Consider the following 22430-nt stretch of genomic DNA (forward strand, 5'->3'; position numbering starts at 1 on the left):
TGTTTCAGGTGTTTAAATTCTGCTTTATTGTGATTTGGGTGTGAAAATTGTTTTGTTTATTTTTCCATGTTAGAGTTAGCTGATTAAACAGCATATATTCTGAAGGCGATATGTTGCAAGTGCAATTGCAGTGCTTTTAAAGCATAGTTGTGAGGAAAAATCAGCTACTGGATAGTTTGAAGTGATGTTCTTAAGGAATAATAAATGCAGTAGAAATACATTTATGTTTGCAAAAGAAATGATTTGTAGAAAAGGTGATAAATAACTAATCCAGCAGTGGTTCCACAAGTTTAAAAGATAGCTGCTGTTGCACTTGCTAAGTAGGTTATTTTATGCTGGGTTTTTTTTTCTATTAATCTTTTTTTTTTTTGGTTAAATAGCTACACTCCTTTTGCAAATGGTCCTGACGATACTCCAGAGGAGATCTTGGCCCGGATAGGTAGTGGAAAATTCTCTCTGAGCGGTGGTTATTGGAACACCGTTTCAGATACAGCTAAGGCAAGTATGTTTGCTTTTTTCTGTGAGAGATGAGAAATATACTTCAATGAAATACACTGCTGATGATGTATGTATCATATCATATATTATAAATATTACCCACTGTTCTTTTTAACTACTGAGCTGATTTTTTAGAATTTTTTCTGTTTATGATCCTTTTCTGTTTCAACAGTCACTTGCACGTAGGATGAAAATTAGATGAGCCTTAACAAGCATCCTTAGAAAGATGGTGTATTTTCATACATGTGCAATCGTCTATGTCAAGAAAGGCTGTAATTAAATTTCACGTCAAAAAATGACATTCAAAAATATTTCAGAAATCCTAAATTGGGGTAGTGAAAATATTGTAATAATTACTGTATGTCCCACTGGTTTAGGCTAGGAGAAATTAATATTGTCACATTTGTGTTTGGGCTAGTTCTTCAGAGTTACCTGAGGCAGTTCATCTCGTACTCTCTTATTAGGACTTGAGCTGTTTATTCTCTTTAGTACTAACGTTCAACCTTCAGCTTGCACAGCTGTTAGAAGACTCTTGGACGCAGGTGAGATATGCAAGGGGAAGGGTCATCTCTATTTTGTGTTATTTTTTTCACCTGTGTTGCCTAATTAACTTACATAACGAAATGACATAGTGTTAGCATTGTCAGGCAGCTTTTCACGTGCTTCAAAATGATGTTATGAACAAATGTTTATGCTACTGAAATTTTTCGATTTTGACCTGTTATCATTTTTAAAGCTGGAGTGCTACTGCAACTTAGATTGTCTCCTTGTACGTTACTGACAGGACCTTGTTTCAAAAATGCTTCATGTTGACCCACATCAAAGACTGACTGCAGCCCAAGTTCTTAGCCATCCCTGGATAGTTCACTGTGACCAGTTGCCTCAATACCAGCTGAACAGGCAGGATGCTCCCCATTTAGTGAAGGCAAGTAGATATTTGTTTGTCTAACTGGCCAAAACCAGAGTAAACAGATTGTTTTTTTTTTTTTTTAATTACTGTAGAACTTTTTTCTCTAATTTTAAAAGTTATGACTACAAATTGCTTTCAGACACAAAGTGATCTTATGTAACAGTAACTCATTTGCTGTGAATAAATCCAGTGTTTGACAGAGACTTATGTTTTCTTCAAGTTAGTACACTTGAACTAGTCAACTTCTCTTCCTTAAGAAACAAGGGTAGAAATCGTTTTTCTGATAGTGAAAATGTTGTTAGGGAGCTATAAAAAATAGTTTAATTTTGAAGTTTCAGAGAAGCATGTCATTGACCAATAGGAAATCAAATAATTCACAACCACAGTATAAGAGAGATAAGGGGAGTTGAAATGGCAGTGCTAATATGATGTCTGTTCCATACACCATGGTCTGAAACATGACTTGGTTTGTGGCCATGTTACAGTTTCTCACTTTGAAGGAGCTGTGGGTAACCAGAAGTTTAATTCTACTCCTCTGTAGGACTGAAGGTACAATGAAATACATTAAAAAAAAAAAAAAAAGCAACAAAAAAGGAATCTGAAAAATATAATTATGATAATTATGATATAATTATGATGTAATAATATAATCCCTCTGTGTAAGTTATTAGGAATTTCTGGCATCCAAAATCACAAGTGGAAAGCGGAGCAGATTCTGATCCCATGGCTCACAACTTTGAGGTTTTCAAAAGCCAGTAAAATCATGTGCTGAGTAATGGGGGTGACTTTTAAATATCATGTTGAAAATGTAAATGGTTGTGCAAATGACACAGGGACAACCCGCTGATGGGATTTAATTCCCTAACTATCTCATAAAGAACAGAGAAAATTTAGTTTTCCTGTACTCCTTTTACATTCTGGGTCCTTTTTTTTTTTTTTTTTTTAATCGGGATACAATAGCTTCAGATTGATCTGAAAACTATTACACTACAAAACTCACAGCACTGCTGCTGTTTGAACAATGCAGCAGTGTGTTTCTGTTTTGTAGGTGAAAATAAGACTAGAATTTAAAACTTGTCATCAGTCTCTGACACTTACTGCTGTGCAATCTCTGATGTGAGTGATATACATAATGAACTCTTCTTGCTTTTCCTCTCTGACATTCTCACAACAGGGTGCAATGGCAGCAACTTACTCTGCTTTGAATCGTAATCAGTCACCAGTTTTGGAGCCAGTTGGCCGATCTACCCTTGCTCAGAGGAGAGGTATAAAAAAGATTACCTCAACAGCCCTGTGAAGTGACCTCAACCAGATATTTGGTACCTTGGTATAAGATGATAGCACAAATCATGGCGACAGGTAGCACATATCTCACAGATACCTGCAAGCACACTCTGTCCCAGCTGGTACCTATAATGCTGCTGCTCCTGCTGCTGCTACTGCTTTCATCTACTCTCGCTTTAAACTGTTGATGGCAAGTTGCTGATCTTACTGGAGCTTCAAATGGAGTGAAAAGTGGAAACACAATGCAAACAATCATGTCCACAATTGAGTAAACCAGAAGAATTATGAATACCACCTCTGTCAAAAATACACTGAATAAAGCACTCTGCACCACATAGCATTATTTTTATAAGGAATATTTTTGTCCCCTGAAACATTCTTTGTTACAGGTAGAGATGGACAGTTTGTGTTAAGCACTTAGCTTAAACTATCTGTTTATATTAGCACTATATACTTTGTGCCATCTGACATTTTGTATGTTTTTGTAAACAGTTCATGAGCAGCACTTTTCTGTGCTGTTTTCTTTAATGTATACATGCCTTGTTTTACTTAGATATTATTAACCATTTTAACAATTAAGTCTGATTAAACAGTTCACCTGGATTAATCAGTAATGTTGGACAGCTCTAAAAGAAGCCTGACTGTTAAACAGCTATTGAATGTAATACTACGAATATGTATTTCTCTTGCCTATGTTTTTTCTACATTTCCATGTTTTTGACGCTGCATGTCATGTTAGGAAAATCAGGATGCTGTTTATAGTATTCAAAATTCAAACAGTGCATCTCTCACCATACTGTCTATACATAGATGATATAATGGAGAAAAAAGATAACTTGTTCCATATTTCACTGTCTTTTGCCCCCACCTCCTCCCTTTTATTTCCCCCCATCTAATTTCTGGACTCAGGAATCATTGCTGAATACTTTCTGATAGAGGACAGTCCTATATTGTTTATGCTTATAATCTGTTGTTAATATTTTAGCTCTATTCTGTGACTTTCGTTTAAGCTGCAGAGGATTTGTTCAATGAATCTTGGCACTATAGAAAAAAAGGCAGCATCAAAGATAAAGCAAAACATGATGTCCACTAGTAAGCCCAGAAAAAGTAGGTTTATACTGCATTTGTTACAGTTGCCAAACCAGTGACTCCAATGTTCTGTTGGCTTTTCTCTGTTGTTTTTTTTTTCCTCAGATCACTTCGATAGGCAAAATAAAATGAGAGGAGAATCATCCTGATCTGTATGTGCTAAGAAAGGGTCATTATAATTAACTATGAAACATTGACCCAGTCGGATTCATGTATTACCTGTAATTGTTAAGGAATCAGTTTAGAAACAACGGTAGTTAAATTATTGTAGATTCTAGAAATGTAAGCACACAGCTCTTCATGGCAGTTGGTATTTTTCCCTTGGTGTTCTAGCACTGCAGTTTCCTTCAGCTGTATAGATGCATCTGCCCTTTGTTCAAGAAACATCTTTGACCAGAGGCTGAAAAACGCTATCTTGATTTGTATTTTTTTTTTCTTTTGCTTGACAGTGTCTGCATTTCCAGAGGTATTTAGTAAAAACTTTTTTGCCTTTCAGATGACATGTTTTCAGTTCTGTAACTGATTGTAAGACAGGCATATCACATCCTAGAAACTACACCTTCTGGAGCTGTTTTAAAGCAGGTGTTAACCCGAAGGTAACCCGAAGATTGTCATGTCTAGCCAGCAAGTTATTTAAAATGGGTCCTGTTGGAATGAGGGGGTTGGCAGTACTTTGTGTGTCAATAATGACATTTCAGCTCAGGAAGGAATTTCTCCCATGTTCTCAGAGTGCACATGCATAGGTAGCTGGTGCAGAAGAGGCCGAAAGGAAGTATTAAGATGCTTCTCTATTGGCAACGTCTATGTTAAAAAAAAAATACAAAATTTTCACTAGTTTCATTTCAGCAATATTTTGTGGCCCTTAGGCTCACTGGTCATGAGCCAAACAGACAAGCAGTGTTGACTGCTGCATTTTTAGATACCCACATTCTCATGTAAATTGGTCCTTTAGTCTAGACCATCTTGTATATAGCAGCACAAGATGGACCTTTAAATGCCAGTAAAACAGTTCAGTGTGTAACAGCTTGAGTGAGCTGAAGTCCTGGAGTTACTGTATTTTAAGTTATTTTCTAAAGCAAGGTGGAAGTGGCCCGTCTTCACAGGTGAGATGTTTGTCAGGCTTGGCTCATGTGTTTTAAGTACCTCACCTCTGGTTTTGGAGCCGTGCTCACAACTGTCACGCTTTGTTTTGTAGCTGCAGTTATGAGAAGCTACAGAGAAATCCACGTAATGCTTCTTTGAATCCTTGCATCTTTCTTTTAGAACTTGAGCGTGTGTGACACTGTGTACATTCATTGCTGGGCTGCTGGGTGGTGCAAAGCTAGCAGCTGTCTGTAGGATACCAAGCTGTGGTGTATTAGAAAAAGGAGAACTGCAGATACAGGTGGGTTTTCCCACCTGTCATATTTCATTTGAGATTACCACTTACTATACTTTAGAGCATGAGAGAACAGAGGGGAGAGAGCAGTTGCAGTAGTTATGAAATGCCATCTATATCCAGTAAGGGCAAAGTTCTTGATTCATCATTACTATAGCATTGAAAAACTCCTTGCAAGTTTTGTTCAAGAGATTATTTAAAACTTTTGTCTAAAGAGAGAAGGACAAGAAAATAGAACTGTGTGTCCGGGCTTGTTTTTGTATGTGTGTGTGTGTGTGTGTGTGTGTGTTTTGCTTTGTAAATGTGGTGTACCAACTAAAGCTGTGCTTTTCTATTATTGGAAGGAAAGGACTTGAGATAATGCTGGTCTGTAAGCAGCAATGGGTAATAGCTGAATTTTCACTTACGAAAATGATGTAAATTAGCTTTATCTTGATACTCTTGACCTAATCAAAGGGAAGGTGTACTTATGAGGGATGTAATTATTTTGAACCGGGAGGGGGGGAGGGAGGGTTGGGGGGAGCCTACTTAAAACATTTTTAAAAAATGACAAAATCACAGATAAAATATTTTTCTACAGTTCTGTACAATCATACTTTATACTAGTTTTCTCAGCATGGCACATGAGTCTAAGGTACTATTCCTGGAGGTCAGTGGTATTGTACCTTAAGCAAGACCATTACAATAGCATCTGTTAGATGCTTGGCACTGCTATCATAATAGAGTTGAAATGCTAGTTAAAATTAAAAAAAAATGTACTGAATACTTTAAATGATTGTTTTATTCAGAGTCTGATCTAGGAAGTGTTCCAATCATGTTATTGATGTGTAATTAGAACTGTTCCAGATGTAACTATGAGCAGTTCTGGAGAGAGATCATTGCTTGTACTCCTGTCCAATGGCAGGTTTTGTAGTCTTCAAAAGAAATCAAGATTTCTACTGCGAATAAACTTTCAAACATATTAAGAAATTGCTTTGTTGGTAACTTATTCATTATAAAAGCTGTTGCTTGTTGATCACTAACACTGACCTATGCTTGCATATATTATATGAGATACAATATCATAAGCACTCACTGTTTGGCCTTTGTAACAGCTTATCCTAGAATCACTCAAGCTGGAAAAGACCTTAAAGATCATCGAATCCAACCACACCCTAACCATCCTACCCTAACTAACAACCCTCCACTAAATCATGTCCCTGAGCACCACATCCAAACGGTTTTTAACACATCCAGGGATGGTGACTCAACCACCTCCCTGGGGAGCCTATTCCACTGCTTCACAGTCCTTTCGGTAAAGGATTGTCGCCTATCGCTTGTGGCAGCGTTGTTCTCCCCCCAGCCAAGGCCGGGAGTTTCCCGCAGCCGGGCGCTGGCTGCCCTCCCATCCGCGCACGTCGCTCGGGGCGGGGACACGAGCCTTCCCGCTCCCGCCAAGAGCCGCCTCTCGCAGCCTCCGATTGGCTGTCGCTGCCCGCGCCCGCCTTTCGCACCGCCCACGAAGGCGACGCTACGCCATAGCAAGGACCTGACGGTCGCCAGGAGCGCGCGTTCTCGCCTCTCCCCACGGTGCGCGTGCGCAGAGCAGGGGAAGCGGCGCCGCAAGGCAGCGGCGAGCCCTCCAGTCCTCCGACCCGCCGGGGGGCGCCGTGGGGGAGGAAAGTACGAGTGAGCCGCAGCCTCGGCCGCGCCGTTCAGCCCGCGCGCAGCCGCCGCTCGGTTCTGCCTCCGCCTCGCAGGAGCCGCCCGAAGGCCCTACCGGCCCTACCGCCCCTACCCAGCCCCGCGCGGCGCAGCGCCCGCCGCCATGCCCAAGAATAAAGGTGAGGCCTCCCCCCGATCTGTCCCCACCGCCGCCGCCTCGGGAAGCCGGGCCCGGGAGCGGCCGCGCTGCGGAGGCCTGGGCTTCGCTCGCCGCCCGCCGCCGCCTCTCACGTGCTGCTCGCCGCGGCCCGGTGCCACCGTGCGGGGCTGCGAGGGGGGCTGAGGGCCCCACGGCGGGCACGGGCAGCTCGGCCTGCACTCGCTGCTCGCACCGCGGCGGGTCGCGGGCCGGCGGCGTGTGGGAGGTCTGTGGAACGGGGCTGCTGCGGGGGAAGGCGGGCAGGGCGGGCCGGGCCCCTCCGTGCGAGCGCTGTCGCATCCCGGCTCGCTGCTGGTCGGCGGCGGGCTTCTTAACGGGGGGTGGGAAACACCGAACCGCTCCTCTGCATCCCCACGAACGCCGCCTGATCCCGTCGCCACGTGTGTGCCTTTTAAAAAGCGCCGTCATACAGCGTGGGATTGCGGCGCGGCGTTACGGGCATTCAGGGCTGCGATAGAGGGGGAACGGCTGTTGGCGAGGGTGGATAGTGATAGGACAAGGGGGAATGGTCTTAAACTGAGGCAGGGAGGGTTTAGGTTAGATATTAGGAGGAAGTTTTACACTCAGAGGGTGGTGACGCACTGGAACAGGTTGCCCAAGGAGGCTGTGGATGCCCCATCCCTGGAGGCATTCAGGGCCAGGCTGGATGTGGCTCTGGGCAGCCTGGTCTGGTGGTTGGCGACCCTGCATATAGCAGGGGGGTTGAAACTCGATGATCATTGTGGTCCTTTTCAACCCAGGCCATTCTGAAACAGCTGCAGCTCTTCTGATGGGTATTGCCACCTGCTTATAACTTTAAAAATAAAAATGTTATAATCTGAATAGGCGCTCAAGATTGACATGTAGAAAATGCACCAAAGTCCCCTTGATTAACTTACTGTGTTGACAGGCAGTAACGTGTATTCTTTTCTTCTCTTGTAACTTTTAGGTAAAGGAGGTAAAAACAGAAGACGAGGTAAGAATGAGAATGAGTCAGAAAAAAGAGAGCTGGTGTTCAAGGAAGACGGGCAAGGTGAGTTTCTGAGTGTGGTGTCACAGTGCTGTTGCTTCGGTCAGGTAGTGAGTCGCATACATTCATAGAATCCTTAGAGTTGGAAAGGATCTCTGAAGGCCAGCTAGTCCAAGTCCCCTACAATGAACAGGTACACCACAGCTACATCAGGTTGCCCAGGGCCTGATCGAGCCTCATGTTGAAAGTCTTCAGGGACAGGGCATCAACCACGTCTTTGGGCATCCTCTGCCAGTGCCTCACCACCATTACTGTAAAAGACAGACTTTTTCTTCACTTCTAACCTAAATACAGCCTCTTTGATTTAATCTCTATGAGCTTGAAACCATTTCCCCTTGTCCTGTCACCACAGATCCTGCACATTGAATTTGGTACTCAAAGATAGTATCTGGATGTCTGAGGAACTCAAAGGCAGTGGGGAATAAAGATAGGTGTCCCCTGGGTTTCTGTGTGTAGCTTGCCCTGCTGCTGGTAGCTGGTGGTTGTCCCTTGGATGCACAGTCCCAATGCCTGTTCTTTGCCAGCTGTATGGTTCTTGGGGTTTTCTGTGGAATCTCTGAAGTCACTGACCTGGCTAAAACATAATCTCTGTTCTCTCACTGAACCTTGTTGGCTTCACTAACTTGCTGGGCTGGGGATGGCATACCTGGCAGCTACTAGAGCAGGAGCAAGAGGTGCAGCCCTTTCTGTGGTGTTGTCAGGTGCAGTGAGCAACAGAAGTGTTCAGCTGGAGGTTGGTGGCCAGGATTCCCTTGTCCTCTGCCTTCTGATGGCAGTGATCTCACCTGCCCTCTGGCTCACCCTGTCCTGCATGTCATGCTCTGGCTGTGGCTCACGTATACCTGAGTGCATGCCTAGCCACCAGCTAAGCGCTGGGACCGGGTAAACACAGTTTATTAGAAACACTGGAGAAGTACTGATTTAAATTGCTGCACAGACAGGGACAGCTGAATGTGTTTCTTTAATCTCTTGTTCATATTCCACGATAATTGTAAGCAAAAAGGGCTTGATTTTGATGCACCTATAAAATTTAAAATCCTTTTAAATTCCCAAGCAAAATCTATGTAATGAGATCTGCACAGTTTGTAATGTCATGATGTGGTTTGCTGGACGGTCCATCCTGTGCTGTGGAAAGATTTTAGAGTATTGAAATGTAACTCTGACTCTAACTGAGAATATTTATTTTCTTTGCATGCAGGGATGGTCGGGTAACATCATTCTCAAAAGCCACATTATTTTCTGCTAAATAGGAATGCATTATGTTGCAAACTTTAATAGAGTGTAGGAGAGAATCTACACAGCTTCGAGGTGAAGCCTGTGTTTACAGGGATGCCTTTCAGACAGTTTTTGAGAATAACAGCTGTATCCATAGAGTCTCTGAAGAAAGGATTGGCAGTAGTGGTGGGGGTATCCAGCATGTAGCACATCCTCCTCTGCTATCAGTGGTAACATAGGGGTTTGGCTGGACAGGAGCTGTGCTGCTGTAATAAACTCTTGAGCGTGACTCATTAGCTCTAAAAGTTATCTTTAGGAAGCATTTAGAGGAAACCAAAGCATGAATGCAACCAAGAGTGGCTGCTTGTGATAGTGCTTTCATGTCAGTGTCAGGAAGGATACAAGAACAGCTGCCAGTGTGGCTGATGAGAGGTCCACTCCAGGTTTGTGTTTGATAAAATGTTACACCAGAATTTGGTTACATGACACAAGTTATTCTGTGTCTCCAGGTTATTACTCTCTCTTACCCTCTCTTTCAGAGTATGCCCAGGTGATCAAGATGTTGGGCAATGGAAGACTGGAGGCATTGTGTTTTGATGGCGTGAAGAGGTTATGTCATATCAGAGGGAAACTAAGAAAAAAGGTAATTCTGAAACAGCAGCATTATGCATGATAAGTAACTGGAAGGAAACAAAAAAAGTAATTAGCTCTTTACAGTAGAAAGAACTCTTGTTCTGTACTTAACAACTTAAATTTTGTTTTTAGTAGTAAACTATTTTTTCTTGTATCTGCACTGTCTGGGCACAAAAATAGGCAGTCTGGTTTTTGAGTGCAGCTCCAGAGTTGAAGGGCCGCCCTCAGCAGATGCACGTACCTCAGAGGAGATATCAGACTGCTTATGAAATGCCAGCTTTTCATATTATGGAAACTTGAATCATGTTTTGATACCTTGCTTAGCTTATTCTTTGTACTGGAGAAGAACTGAGTATTATTTGTAATCATCCTCTCACTGGGTGACTTATCTGAGAGCAGTTCTGACAGGGGCTTGGGGCAAACTTACGGCTTCCACAGGCCTCTCGGATGCCATCCCTTCGTTGTCTGCTTCGTCAGTTCCTAAAACATTTTAGTACAAAGCAGATCTGCAAAACTCCTTACCTCCAGGAGGGTGTGTGCATTATCAGTCTTAACTTCAGCACCTCTGGATGGTTTGGTGCCATCTCTTGCCCTTTCTGGTTGTTACAGCTTTGTCCTTTGCTGCTGTGTGGTACGCAGGTGTCCCTCTCACATTCTGTTCCCAGTAAGAAGAAGCAGTCGCTGTGTTCATTCGGGATTGTTCTGCCCATTAATTCTCAGGGGCCGATCATTGCACATATTTTGGAATCACTGTGAGCCCTGCAGGCTGCCAGCAATGTGTTGCTGCTCCAACTGTTAAAGGTGGTGGAGAACGTTCACAGATAAATGTTGCCTACAGCAGAATTAATTTGTCACCACAGAAGGCTATTCCTCACGTCGGAAGCAAGTCCAAACGGAGACATTCTCCATCCGCAGAAAGCGAGCTGCTGTGGAATAGGACCATCATGTGCACTTCTATCAGTATATCCTGTTCTGCAGGTTTCTGAGGGCTTTGGTTTGATGGATTACTGTAGCCAGTTACTAGGAACAGCTTCATTTGTTTTCTTGGGTTTGTGACTGATTTTTCATCACCTCCTTCACCAACTTTTTTGGCTGTTGTGGAGCTCAGCTCGGAGGGGTGGCTCAGTGCATTATTTCTGTTGGTCTCTGGGAAGTAATGACTTAATGACCACCTTGTTGGCTAGAAGCTCTTCAAAGAAGTCTGATTTACCTTCATAATAGCCCCGTAACTTGCTAAATAATATTTGTACTAGTATTTAGGTGCTTGATTTTTCAGTGAAAATAGAAAGTTAGCATTTCCAGATTATTGGGTTGAAAGTGAAAATGGTGGCTGTAGTGAAATGCTTAACATTGTACAGTAAAATTAAATGTGTTATGTTTGAGTTTTGCATTATACAACAAGAAATTGAATTCCTATAATGTAGCATATGCTTCCTCTTGCAGGTTTGGATAAATACTTCTGATATTATACTGGTTGGCTTACGAGACTACCAGGTAAGCATTCGATGCAGTCCGTCACTGAAATAGCTTACAACCAGCTTTGTGTGGTGTGAAGTTACAGCAGGCATCCTGAGAAAAACCACATCTAATTTTGCTTGAATTTGTGCTTGGTTATGCTAAATCAGGATTTTTAATTTCCTCACGTTACAGAGATTGTCTTGAGTAGATGACAAATCCTGGTTGAACTTGTTCTGCCAAATTTAATTGCTCCTTCACATGTTGTTGGCAGTCACCCTGGCCTTATTAGCTTCACACCTGACCTTTTATTTTTTTCCAGGTGTAGCTGTTTGATGCTTGGGTCCTGTGAAATAGGGAAGATGGAGCCAAGCACCAAACATTTTGTTGCAGTAATCAGAATTTTGCATCCTTGGTGGTGGCATTTATCTTGAGCAGCCTCTTAATCACCAATTAGTTTCTACTTACATTATTCTATTTCTAGAAGTTTAACTTTACCTAATGTAAATTTTCATTGGCTAGATGCTTTTTCATGAGTTTCAGCATTTTGTCATCAGTGGTTCAAGGATAAATTCTGCTTAGATATGGTAAAACATCCAAGATGTTGTTCACTGCATGTGTTAAATTGCTTAAAACTAGAAAATGTTGACATTTTCTTGCTGACCACCAAACACCTCCCTATGCATCTTCTGGGAAGGTTAATTTTAAAGACATGAAACCAGGCTTCTCAAGTGACTGCTAGCAGAACAAAATTGAGTATCTCCCAGCACAGATGAAAATATTCTACCAAGAGCACTTATTTTTTTTACCTCAGGATTAAGAGTAGAGATAAAGGTGGAAGAAAATACTACTGTTCTGTAAGTAATACAGGTGTTACTAGTTTAGTGTACTTCTTAGGGAGTTTTTTTTTCCATCGTAAATGACTAATACCTTCTAATAAATTCTTATTTAGGATAACAAAGCTGATGTTATTCTAAAGTATAATGCAGATGAAGCCAGAAGTCTGAAAGCATATGGGGAGCTTCCAGAACATGGTAAGAACGTTTTCAGTTCAAACTGGAAGTTCAAGTTGGACAAGAATACGTAGCCTATCTTGACTCGGTATGAATGCTCTCCCTAACTTTCTGGATGCTTTTTTAGCTAAAATCAATGAAACAGACACATTTGGTCCCGGAGATGATGATGAAATCCAGTTTGATGATATTGGAGATGATGATGAAGATATTGATGATGTAAGTAGTAGACACGTTCCGTATGATATATTTAAAACTCTCGTCTTTGACAGCAAGCTGTCTTTCGATGTTTTTTTGGAGAAACTAAAACTATACACGAGTGTTCAGAATAGCTTACTTTGTCAAGGATTTTGTTCTTGAAGAGTGTTGTGGTGCTTGGTGTATCTGCATGCTTCAGGGACTTGTTCCTTCACTTCCTCAGCCCCCTGAATCCTTTCTGGAGTAAGGCACTTGAATGCTTTTACTCAGAGAAGCCTGGCAGATGTTTGACCCAGGGACTGCTTCGGAAAGGAGTGTGGACATGAGCACACCAGCTTTCTGTTCTCTTTTCTGTTCTGTGTTCCTCTTCTAGTTTATCTCTACACAAAACACGTGTATTTAGTTTCATACTGTTAAAATTTGAGCAGTCTTCTCATTACCCTTAAGGTGCTCACAGTCAAAGTCATTTGACCCCAAGGACACAAATTTAGGTGGCAGTGGCTATCCAAGTGGTTGTGTGTGTGTGTACATGTATGTATGGGGGAGGAGTTACCATTACAGGACTCACCAACTAGACGTATGGACACAGCTGAATATTGAAGGAGCTGAATGCAGCCTTGGGTACTGGTCTCTGAACTGTAAGCTCATTACAACAAGCTCATGATGGAAATCAAGGTAGATGATATAGAAAGGTTTAGCAGACTATTAGGATTTCTTACTTTTAGGATCACTTAGGCTAGAAAGACATCCCAGGCAGCCTGCACAAAGACTTGTGGGTCAGCTCCCATGTCAAATAGGGCAGATTTGGCCAGTTCAGTTGAAGCAGGATGAGCCAAGGATTATGTGAATGCAAACTGTATTGGACACATTTATGGAGCAGGTCGTAGTTCGTATAGGAGTTGCATCAAAAACGTGGCTTTCAACTTCCTGATTTCTCTGTAGTCTTAGCAACTTCACCATCTAGTAAGAAACAACTGAAAGATTTTTGTGGGGTTTTTGTTGTTGTTTTAATTTTTTAAAAAAAGATCTTAAATCTCTGGTTTTGTCCCATGTTGTGTTTCTTAAAAATCATAAAAGCTGCACCTTAGCAGTAGTGGGGTTAATGGTAATCACGAATTCGCAGATTGTCACATTCACTTGTCAGTGCTTATCACTAACTATGATAAGCAGTAACTGACTGTACACTCTTATAGTAGTAAAATGTATTATAATTCAAATCATAATCTGCTATAAAATCTTTTCAAAGATGCTGTGCTTCATTTTGTAGCACTAAGAATGTGCGCAGGGTCAGCTGGCTCAGGGGATAATTAGTAACTTACTGAGCTAGTGAGTTAACTTAATTGGATAGACCACTCAAGTTATTGTCTTATGCTTTAAGTCTTCATCTTTTTAGTCGTTTCTCTGAGTTGGTAATATGACCAATTCTCCTTGTGCTTACATTATTTTGAGCTCATTGAGGCTCTCCATTTCAATCGCTTCTTTCAAACTATCCAAAATCTTGATGAATTTTTCTTCAAACTTTTGAAAAATGCACTTTGAACCTGTCAGTGGTTGAGCTTACTGTAGCTGGAAACACTTTGTAGTAATGTGTGCTTTTAATAAAGGAGCCATTGTAAGATCTTAACGTGATAAATTGCTGTATGAATATTGCAAAAATGCAATTTGCCAACTAATGGATCACAATGTGGGATAATGTATTAAAGTGAGCAGCTATTATTATTTTCAGGTTTCTCAGGTATGTTATGTAGTATTAATATCATGCTGTAAGAAAAGAAGAGACATGAAGTAACAAAATAAGAGTAATCTCTCTTGAGGATCATCCCAGTCTACGGGGAATCATGTATGGCTTTGAAAGTCATAGTCATCATGAAAGACTTGGTGGAACCTCTCCATAGTTGCTTATGTCAGGAGAATGGTTGGAAAAGTTCATTTTGCCACTGAACTTGTTTGAGTAGTCAGTGCTTAGGGATGTTAGACTTAAACTCTGTTTGGGCTTCTGTTCTTGAGAGTTAGGGGCTTTTTTATGCTTGTGCTACTTGTATGAATGTCGGCTCTGCTGTTCCACGTAACCGTAGTTGTCATCACTTTGGTGATGAGGGCATAGGAGGAACGTAATTGTTCACACGTTAAGAAAGGGGAGATGCAAGCTGAGGGAAAAACCTTATTGTATGGAGCTCAGGAAGTTTCCTGTTTAGATGTAAAAACAGCTTAAAGACGGAGCTGATGAAAGCTACGTGTGAATAAAATCATTTTTCTTTCTTTTTCTTTTGCAGATCTAGTTTGGAACAGAGGTTTACATTCCAACTTTCTTCCTCCAAGGATTGTTCTACATTGATATTTTGATTATTTTTTTGGGTGAAGTACCTTTCTTTTCAGAAGACGGAAAATTCTTGGTAAAGAGTGTAGTTTGTTACGTCAAAAGGATTTATTTTCAATGTTTGTTTTAAAGTATTTATATTTCTTTAGAAATGGATAATGCTGGATTATCACAAAGGTTAAATGAAATGCCACAAATATTTTCCCTTCACCAATTAGAGCTTTTAGCTCCGGGTATAAGTGAGATACAGAGACATGGGCTGTAAAAGACTCTGGTTTTCCCCTCTTGTGCTTTCATCACTACAATACCAGTTCAACTTGTATTTTGAAATAAAAATTGTTTACCCTGTAATTATCATGAATTTTGATTAAATACCCAGTTCAGATTAGTATTAAAATGTACTATGCAGTGTCTGTCCTTATACCCCTTGCCTTGATATTAACTTTAAAAGATTTTGATAATATAAAAGGAAGGCAGAAATCTGCATTTTAATTCATAATGCATGAATCTGCTTTTCACGTCTCGTAGCATGCTGCTATTTTTATACGGATTTTGATAATTAAGAACACTCATAATTTCAAAGAAGCAAATTTGCCACAGCGGATGGGTAGAGAAGTAACAATGAACCATAAGCAGCATCTTAAATTTGCAGTTGTTAAAAACTGTCTTGTACGCTTAGCTCTTCTGTGTGTTCAGTAGCTAAGTTGTAGTTGTGGAAGATGAACACTGGGTGGCACCCAGCATAACAGGGATGCGTTCATACAAACCGGTAGCAGTTGATTCTGTACTGAAAAAAAAGAAACTAAAATAGTTTTTCCCCAAAGCAAATGGTTAACATTCACGATATGTTAAGCGTGTAGAATATTTTTACATTATAGAAAGGGTTATGTTAAGAGTAGAGTTTTATTTTAATCTTAAAGTCCATGCAGCCTAAGGTACAACATTAAAGCTTATGTGAACTCTGAATAACGATATAAATGAGAAATTAAATTTGTGTCAAACGTAGGAAAAGAATCTTTTCATCCTGAATGAGTCGCTGAAACAAATTAATGGAAAGATTCTTCTCCGCCTTTGGACTGGAGGAGTCAGTTAAAGCTGAATAAAGACTAACATCATCATGAAAATATTATTTTGTGGTAGCCTTAGTTTGTTTGTCTTCAGTTATATGTTTAACAACTCTGAAAGCAGGTTAATGGAAAAATTCCTTTTGTGCCATAAAAATCCGATTCTTGAAACTTGTATTCATTATACAGTCTTTTTGGTATGCTGTAAAATGACTGCCCCAATAGGTAAAACAAAATGTCTGTAGATACGGAGCGGCCTCGGGGCTTTATGGGATTATTTTTTTAAGGAGGATTTCTGCATTAGGTTTAAATTCCCACAAATTGTCTGTCTCTCTTTATCTTTTTCCTTCTTCACAGTATCTGTTATTCCTAAGAGAAGATCATACAACAGTAACTATTTCTTAGTCTTGAGTACTTTTGGCAAATATTACATGGGTTTTAAAAACTCATAGTAAGAACTTGCTAGGTATCGGGAAAATGTGCTGTTAACATAGCACTCCTCTTGCCCTGATATTATATATAAAGATTCTGTCTTTGTATGTCTGTAACATTCAGTAGTGAATCAACATACAAGTTGTAAAGTTTCAGGGTGAGGTTTATAAGCTGTTCCCTGGCTTACTGGTTTCCTCAACATATTGAACAGACCATCGAGCAGCTCTGAAAATGGTCTAGAAACTCCCAAAACCAGGCTTGGTGCAGAAGATTTCTATGCAGTAGTGGCAGCAGAGAAGCTGGTGATTAAATTACAGTGAATGTTTGCCGAAGATACAAGTACAGAATTTATTCTTGCCAAAAACACTTTTGTACATATAAGGAAAAAGTGTAAAGTACATTGTCAGTGGTAAGGGAAATAGAAACAAATATGCTGCTGTTGCAAGAAACTGACTTCAGTGTACTAGAATTCTCTGGTAGAACAAGATGCTTCAGCTGTGGGGCAAAGATGAAATTCTGTTCCTCACAGAATTGTTTCCAGCCTTTATTGGTCACAAGCTCCTGTCGGGCCCACCCAAAATTCTGCAGAGCTCTTTAGGAAGATTGCTATTCAACTGTGATTTTCTTCTCAGTGCTCTGGCTCAACACCATCTCACTGATTTCACGGTAGGCTGCTTGATCTTTCTCAAATAAATGTCCTCATTCTCTGTCCACTGCCAGACCCCTTTCACAGAGCAAACTGGGCAGCTTTATATTGTCTCTTTTTCCTCCGGAGGTAAAAAGCTGCTTACACAAGGAGCTCTGATTTCAGTGTCTACATGCAAAGAAGGCAGCAGCTGCCAGGTAGAGGACTGCAAGATTGCTGACTGACGCCATGAAAGGTGGTCATTTCTATATAATTTTTTTAATAAGACTTGTTTGACTTTGAGAACTGCTGCTGGCTTTTCTACCTGTAGCGTGAAATTTAACACAGAAATTAAAACATGGATTTTCTGCGACTGAAGAGTAAACTTTGTGTTCTCTGTTTCCCACCGAGAGTTTTGTGATTAAAACTTTGAAGCAGTTTTTGTTGTTGTTGTACCAAATCTTTTTTTGTCTCAACGGCCTTTTAGAGTGGCAGCATTTGCTTGGGCAGCCCCAGTGCTTTTCCACCCTAATCCTTTGCACTGTCTCATTTAAAAAATGTATGTGGTTTTAAAGAAGCCTTCACCGCTCTCCTTCCTCGGGCAATTGAGGAACTGGTAATCCATGGCTCTTTGACTGCTGTTTCCTTGTTGCAGTTTATATGTGTAAATATAGGTTACTGTGTGCTGTATGCGCTGCCACACGTACGTGTGGCTCCACGCACAATGGCCGTGAGCGAATGCGTGCTGATGGCAGAGTGGCAGTTTGCTCCATATGGCACCTGGCTCTTCCTTACCAGGTTCTTCGTGATGAGATGATAGGACTTGTGGTTTATCTGGGTTGTGAGCTGGTGCTGGAACTGTTTCCCCCCGGGGCCGTGAGGTAAATGTTGTTTCCAGCTGAGATGCAGTGTTGAAACTTGCTCAACAATGGGAGCGGTCAGCCTGGACCGTAATCGTTTGCTGTTACTGAACGTGGATGCTGTGGGACTTGAGAACCTCTCTTACCTGACTTAGTAGCTCAAACCTAGTTTTTTGCCTGTAAACACAGTGCCATGTAGGTAGCTTGTCTGCTTCATGGAAATGAGGACTTGAAAGTTAAAGTAAGCACAGCCTTCTTAGAAGGACTGTGGGAAGAGGGAAATAGTACTGTCTGAAATATTTTTTCTTTTTAAACTTGGTGCCCTTTTTTTGCCCTTTGTGAAGGTCGTTGTAGGCAATGCTTTCTCGTTCTGACACAAAGTGAATCGTAAGGATTTACTTCTCTGGATGTGCATACCCTTTGGGAAAGAGGAGAGATGAGCAGGGATGATGCCTTTCCTTTTCCCTCTCCTTATCACACTAAGCATGAGTAAGTATTCCTATGATGAGCTCTGGTTGCTTGTACTGCATCTTGCCCATCAAATGTAATGCTGAAGGTTGATCTTTTACAATCACACTATCAACTAAATGGAGGCCAACTGCAAGCATGAGAGCTTTCATGTAACTCCATCTAGGAAGTACATACTAGCAGTAGAGCACTGCTAGCAGCATCTGAACATTTCTGCTTTCAAGTGCTCATTTGTTCATGGGCTACCTTTGGGATCCAGCTGTTTTAATTACACTGATTATATTTAGGACATTCAATGCCTAGTGTGACAAAAAAAAAAAAAACACGAATATTTAGGATCAAATTGAGTAACCAGTCTCTTCTTCTCACTTGCTTATGTAATGTGCAGGATGTCAGCACCATGGTACCAGTAGTTTGCACGCTTGATTGACTGCTGTGTAAGCCTGACATCTAGCACTTTGTGTTTGTTGTCCTATGAGTTAGTTTCTTATTTTCTTAAATGTGTTTGTAGAAAGAAAGAACTGTTGCAGAGTGGTTTTGTTTATATTCAGGATGTTAGCTCAAGAAAGGAAAACTTCATAAGAAGCAGATGCAGTCACTAGCATCTGTACTGCTTTATCAGCCCTTCTCTTCTTCACAGCTGGCTGATTTTATTCCCAAGGGATCCCAGGCAAAATACCCTTGTATGTTTGGCCTCTGGAGGGAGCAGATGAGCTGCCAAAATGCCATGAACAGCATCCAACCAACCTTTGCAAATTCGAGTGAGCAGATTGCCTCAACTTCCTCAGTAGGAGTTTCTGTCATAGAGTTTTAGGGACTCTGAAGTTCCTGGTGTCTGCAAATAAGCACTGCCAGGAATGGAAACACTGGAGGTGTTTTCTTCTGGATTCTTGAAGTAGTCTCCTTTTTTGTTAAGATCAAGCTGATTCCAGCATGCAGGCATAGACAGAGGTGCAAGCCTGCCAGTAAGAGAAACACTTGACAGGTGCTGCTTCCTCCATTTCCAGTAACAGTGAAGAGCAGCAGATAAAGAGGTGGATCCCTGTGGGGACACTGGTGTCTGCCTGGGCTGTGTGCTCTGCCACAAGTGGTACCGTCTGTCAGAATGGATTCAGCTTTGTGACAATCCTTGAGACAGTGCTGACAGTCCTTACAGTTGCTGTATTTACTCACTATATTTGCAGAGAAAAGACAAATTCTTGAATTGATTCTATTGCTTTATTTATTTATTGGATTATTTAGCAATGGTCTCCTATGCCGCTGTTGGAGAATCAAAGGGAAAAAACCACTGAAAATCTGAGTCTGGTTTAGAGCATGGAGAAATAATTAGAATAAATAACTTGAGTCCAAGTAGCCTTCAGTTAAACAAAAGAAACACTGACTACTTCTGATCCTGTTGCATAGATTGACATCCTCTGACTTAATCTTCAATTTTTCATCCTTCAAAATAATCTTTATTCTTGTTTCCAGAGAAATTTTCCTGAGTTTGTCATTCACACGTCTATCATTGTAGCATATAAATGTTATTTTGCTCTTACATTATTTATTCATATCACATAATAAGGGTTAGTAAATGTGTTTTCATCTTCTTGCATAAACCATTTCTTCTGGCACAAAGTTTTTGAACTCATGATTTCCCATTCAAGGACTGGAGCTCAAGTTAATTGCCGTAGCAAAATCTTCCCACAGGGACAGCTATGCTGTGATGAGAAGAGATGATGTCACCTTTCTGTTGCATAGTACTGGGTCAGCAGCTGGAGTTTTCTGTCCCTCTCTGCTCCAATCCCCCTGGAAGGCTCTTCCAACATTCCCACAGTGCTACAGCCATCCCAGCTGAAACTGTCACGTTCTTCTGAAGGTGTCCCTCTGTAGCTTTCTGTAGGACTGAAAATACTGAGAGGGGAAAAAATCTTCATGCAGGCCTTTTATCTGTCCAGCTTTTGTGAGGGAAATGGACAGACTTGAAAAAGCCATGTTTTCCTGATACACAAATGCTAATTCAGAATGGAAGACTTGTAAGGCTCTCCATATTGTTGAGATTTCCTAAAAGGCTTTTTGCCAGTATCTTTATCATGGGAAATATTGCCACTGTGGGAAGAGCATGTAGTTCTGAGTAGCTTGATATGCCATAATAATTGTCCTTCCTCTGTCTTTCCTATAAAATTATATATTGATTTTTACCTCAACTCATGGATGAATGTGGTAAGAGTATCAGTTAGCAGTTTTCCAATGACACGGTGACCATTCGTGATGCTCAGTGATCCCTCTGATTGCTAAGTGTTTCATTTTTCTGTCAATCAAAATTATGCTTTCCTCAATCAGAGGGGTGTAGATGTGTAATTGGAACTCAGATGTACAGAGGTGAAGCTTTCAGCTCATCTTCTGGCTTATTTCAAAGGACCCAGGAATGTTTGCTGGCTGTGTGCCATGGCTAATTGACTATTTTTCAGAATAATTTAATGTGCATACCATAGTTAGCAAATGCTTTGTCAAGCCACAGGCAACTTAATGTTGTTCAGAAATTTTTTCAAAATTGATTTGTATGGCAGCTACATCAAAGAGTGCTCATAACTCACAGGTTGTAATTCTGTAAGAGGTGCCTTATCTCAACACTTAATTACTGAAGCCTACAGTTATCCTGTGTTAGACTGAAAACTTGCCTCTAGTAACAGCCTATTGCTCGTATGTGATGAGAGGGTGTGCCTAAGGGAAATCACTAGCTCAGTAAGTAGATCTGGAATGTACAGTGCATGGGTTTTCCACCCACACCACTCTGTATCTTTTTTCCATTGAAGTCTAACTTCGGATTCAGAAATCCAGAGGAAGCAGAGTAAGGTTCTGGTCCTTGTTCCACCTCCCATCTCCACCACACTCAATTGTACTTCCCCAATAGTCCCATTTTAATCTTAACGTGACTCTAAATAAAATGTGTTGTGTCTCTTGTGGTATCTTTGGATGTTTCAGCTTTGAAGCATCACCTAAGCACTTCATAAACATGAAAAACAACCAGTCTGTGTCAGGTTGAAAGGGTTACCCAGGCCCTGCTACCCTGCGTTTGAAATTGCCAGAAACATAGAAGAATGTAAGGAACAACAAGCTGTAAAAAATGAAATCTTTCCTCTTCTGTTATCTCCCATTGCCAATGCTCACCAATCTGGGGATTCCCCGGCTGGAGCTTGCTGTGCCATCGTACATCCCTCCCTTTTCAGGTAGAGAAATCGGGATGAGGAAGGGAGTTCTGAAAAAGACAGGAAAGACAGTTCCGAAAGTGAAGAGGTTGCACATGTGTGTTCACTTTTTTTAGTCAAAAAGTGATTTCCCTTGGAATCTGTTCTTCTGTTACAAGCAGCTGTAAATCACCGAGAGCACTGTATATGCTAAGAGAACATGGAGCTATTTTAGAAGAGTTGGTCCAAAAAGGAAATACACGTTCTTTCAGAGCTGAGAAAACCTTTGAGTCAATTCTTCACGTGCTAGGAAGGTGATGGACCTTCAGATCTCAATCAGACTTCACATTTCTGCTCTCTCCATAGAGGTGCAGGGGTGTCAGCCTTGCCATGGAACAAGGTGGCTTCCTGTGGTGGTGGGGCTGCACAGGGATTTATTGAACTCTTTGGTGCTCTCAAAACAGCTTCTGTCACTGAGATCTGGAGAAACACTGTCACAAGCTCTATTCACAATTTTGCTTGGTATGCCAGTATAAAAGCACACAGTTTTGGTGGTGCAGTTTGCTGTGTGCTCCTCCAGCCTCTACAGGTTTCCATGACCATCCTTCATTAAGTCCTGTGAAGTTAGGTGAAGGTTTTAGCTTGGAGAAGAGAAGGCACTGGGGAGACCTCATTGCAGCCTTCCACTAATTGAAGATAGCTTATAAACAGGAGGGGGAATGGCTGTTCACTAGGGTGGATAGTGATAGGACAAGGGAGAATTATTTTAAACTGAGACAGGGGAGGTTTAAGTTAGATATGAGGAGGAAGTTTTTCACACAGAGGGTGGTGACGCACTGGAACAGGTTGCCCAAGGAGGCTGTGGATGCCCCATCCCTGGAGGCATTCAAGGCCAGGCTGGATGTGGCTCTGGGCAGCCTGGTCTGGTGGTTGGCGACCCTGCACATAGCA

At 41.3% G+C, this 22430-nt stretch overlaps 2 protein-coding genes across 3 annotated transcripts in view; both read left to right on the forward strand.

The window, feature by feature from the left end:
* RPS6KA3 (ribosomal protein S6 kinase A3) overlaps positions 1–6128 on the forward strand; it is a 69733-nt gene extending 63605 nt beyond the window's left edge. For both annotated transcript variants that reach the window (XM_042809618.1, XM_042809616.1), the window contains exons 20-22: positions 381–498; positions 1283–1423; positions 2583–6128. In XM_042809618.1, the coding sequence (XP_042665552.1) occupies positions 381–498; positions 1283–1423; positions 2583–2705 (382 nt within the window). In that variant the 3' untranslated portion in view covers positions 2706–6128. The remainder of the gene's footprint in view (positions 1–380; positions 499–1282; positions 1424–2582) is intronic.
* A 751-nt stretch (positions 6129–6879) lies between these two features.
* On the forward strand, positions 6880–15992 carry EIF1AX (eukaryotic translation initiation factor 1A X-linked). The gene is made up of 7 exons (XM_042810541.1): positions 6880–6982; positions 7952–8035; positions 9787–9890; positions 11324–11374; positions 12288–12369; positions 12476–12567; positions 14820–15992. Exons 1-7 carry the CDS (start codon positions 6967–6969, stop codon positions 14823–14825), a joined length of 435 nt encoding a protein of 144 aa, XP_042666475.1. The 5' UTR covers positions 6880–6966; the 3' UTR covers positions 14826–15992.
* The last annotated feature ends 6438 nt before the right edge of the window (positions 15993–22430 follow it).

This window comes from Centrocercus urophasianus, unplaced genomic scaffold, assembly GCF_019232065.1.
Source record: "Centrocercus urophasianus isolate 14NV4802_14NV808 unplaced genomic scaffold, USGS_Curo_1.0 seq_12, whole genome shotgun sequence".
NCBI lineage: Eukaryota > Metazoa > Chordata > Aves > Galliformes > Phasianidae > Centrocercus > Centrocercus urophasianus.

What these genes read in the sequence shown, in the direction of transcription:
- EIF1AX (XM_042810541.1), top strand. An exon ending in GTTCAAGGAAGACGGGCAAG is followed by an intron (nt 8,036 to 9,786) that starts GTGAGTTTCTGA and finishes CCTCTCTTTCAG; the next exon opens with AGTATGCCCAGGTGATCAAG. An exon ending in TTGGCTTACGAGACTACCAG is followed by an intron (nt 11,375 to 12,287) that starts GTAAGCATTCGA and finishes ATTCTTATTTAG; the next exon opens with GATAACAAAGCTGATGTTAT.